Source organism: Trypanosoma equiperdum, assembly GCF_001457755.1.
Source record: "Trypanosoma equiperdum strain OVI genome assembly, contig: ctg_1203, whole genome shotgun sequence".
Taxonomy (NCBI): Eukaryota; Euglenozoa; class Kinetoplastea; order Trypanosomatida; family Trypanosomatidae; genus Trypanosoma; species Trypanosoma equiperdum.
In genome coordinates, this window is record NW_027123176.1 from 2,907 (window position 1) to 4,356 (window position 1,450).

Sequence of the window (1,450 nt, forward strand, 5' to 3'; positions counted from 1 at the left end):
CGAGAAGGTAGACCAGGGATTTACTTCAAGGCAACAGTAGCGAAAGAAAAGGTATAATCACCCTGTCATGCGACAGCATTCAACAAGAAACTCCATCAAAAAACAAAAGAAGCAACACGGACGGACATGGAAGGCACCTATCATCTGAAGGAGACATAAAAGGTAAATGCATCGTACTACACCACTAGCAGATAAAACCAAAACCTACAGTGCGCCACAGTACATTTCTATCCAGGTGAATTTTCGAAACCACTAATGGTCAAAGAGCAAGAGATACAAACCACTCAGTTCTCTAGACGACACACATCTCTAGGAAGCGGTCACCAAGCTGCACTAACTTTCATTTTAATTGTACCGACAGCGCAAAAAGCTGTGTTCCGCACTGAGGCGGCGGCAGCGAATTTAGAGGAGTTCAGGATCCTGTGTCGGCTTATATCATTAGCACATTTAACACCACCAGACCAGAGCAAAAATGTTGTGGACGACAGTGTCGAAGCAGAAATTGATGTGCTAAACATGAGCGTCCAGGAGGAAACATGGAAAAGCAAGTTCGCGGCAGCAACTGCACCATCAAGCTCAGAGCCGCCTGATTGCAGCAAACCGACCAAACCCGTTACTTTCGATGAAAATTACAGCCAATACAAAGCGGCCCACGACAAACTAACAGAATCTCTAAAGGACCCCCAGAAAAAAAGCACATACGCGATAAATCCGGCGGTAGCAGCATCGGCAGCCGGAAGAAGTGTGCAAAGGCAGCTGGACAGGCTCGCTAAACAAGCCAGGCCAAAAGTAAGCGGCACAAGCTCTGCAGCAGATCCGGTGGCAAAACTCCGATCTGTAAAGCACGAACTAAACCAGGCCCTGTACGGCACGCAGAACCCGCCGTCAACAGGCAAGTACGAACTAAAGTGGACAAATAGCGGGAGCCGGCAGACTGACTGCACAAACCCCAAGGGCGGTATGGTACTGCTTGCCGATCTAGGGTGCATCTGCATTAAAGAAAACACCCAGACCTCTGATGTCTGCGGCACAAGTGTAGCCTCAGGCTCCACGAACTGGCAGACCGACGCAAGCGAAACGAAACTAACGGACCTTTCTGCCAAGTGCACAACGCTAAAACCAACCGACCTAACGCCAGCCAACATAAGATCCGCAGTAGCAGCAGCACTCGAAAAAATAAAGCAGCATGCAGGAGCAACTTTCAACATGATACTAGGAAAAGAAAGCAACAACAAAGACTTCAGGGCAAGCGACGAGGCCGGCTGCGTCGACTACAGCGCAGTTATATCCGGCGGCAAACTTGTACATATAGAACCCACCTGGGCTGCGCATATGCTAGCAGCAGCCGACGCACCACAACAATTGGAGGAAGCCGGAAAAACATCAGAACAAGCCCGGGCTCATCTAGAAGGCCTCAAAGAGCGAGCAAAAGCTTTACACACAACGCTAC

The 1,450-nt window shown here is 49.4% G+C and overlaps 1 protein-coding gene across 1 annotated transcript in view; it reads left to right on the forward strand.

The window, feature by feature from the left end:
* Positions 1-255: 255 nt before the first annotated feature.
* Positions 256-1,450, forward strand: part of TEOVI_000533000 (Trypanosomal VSG domain containing protein, putative) — a gene marked incomplete at both ends in the record, with an annotated part of 1,476 nt that continues 281 nt past the window's right edge. The window contains one exon of the mRNA XM_067220697.1: positions 256-1,450. Within this exon, the coding sequence (XP_067076798.1) occupies positions 256-1,450 (1,195 nt within the window).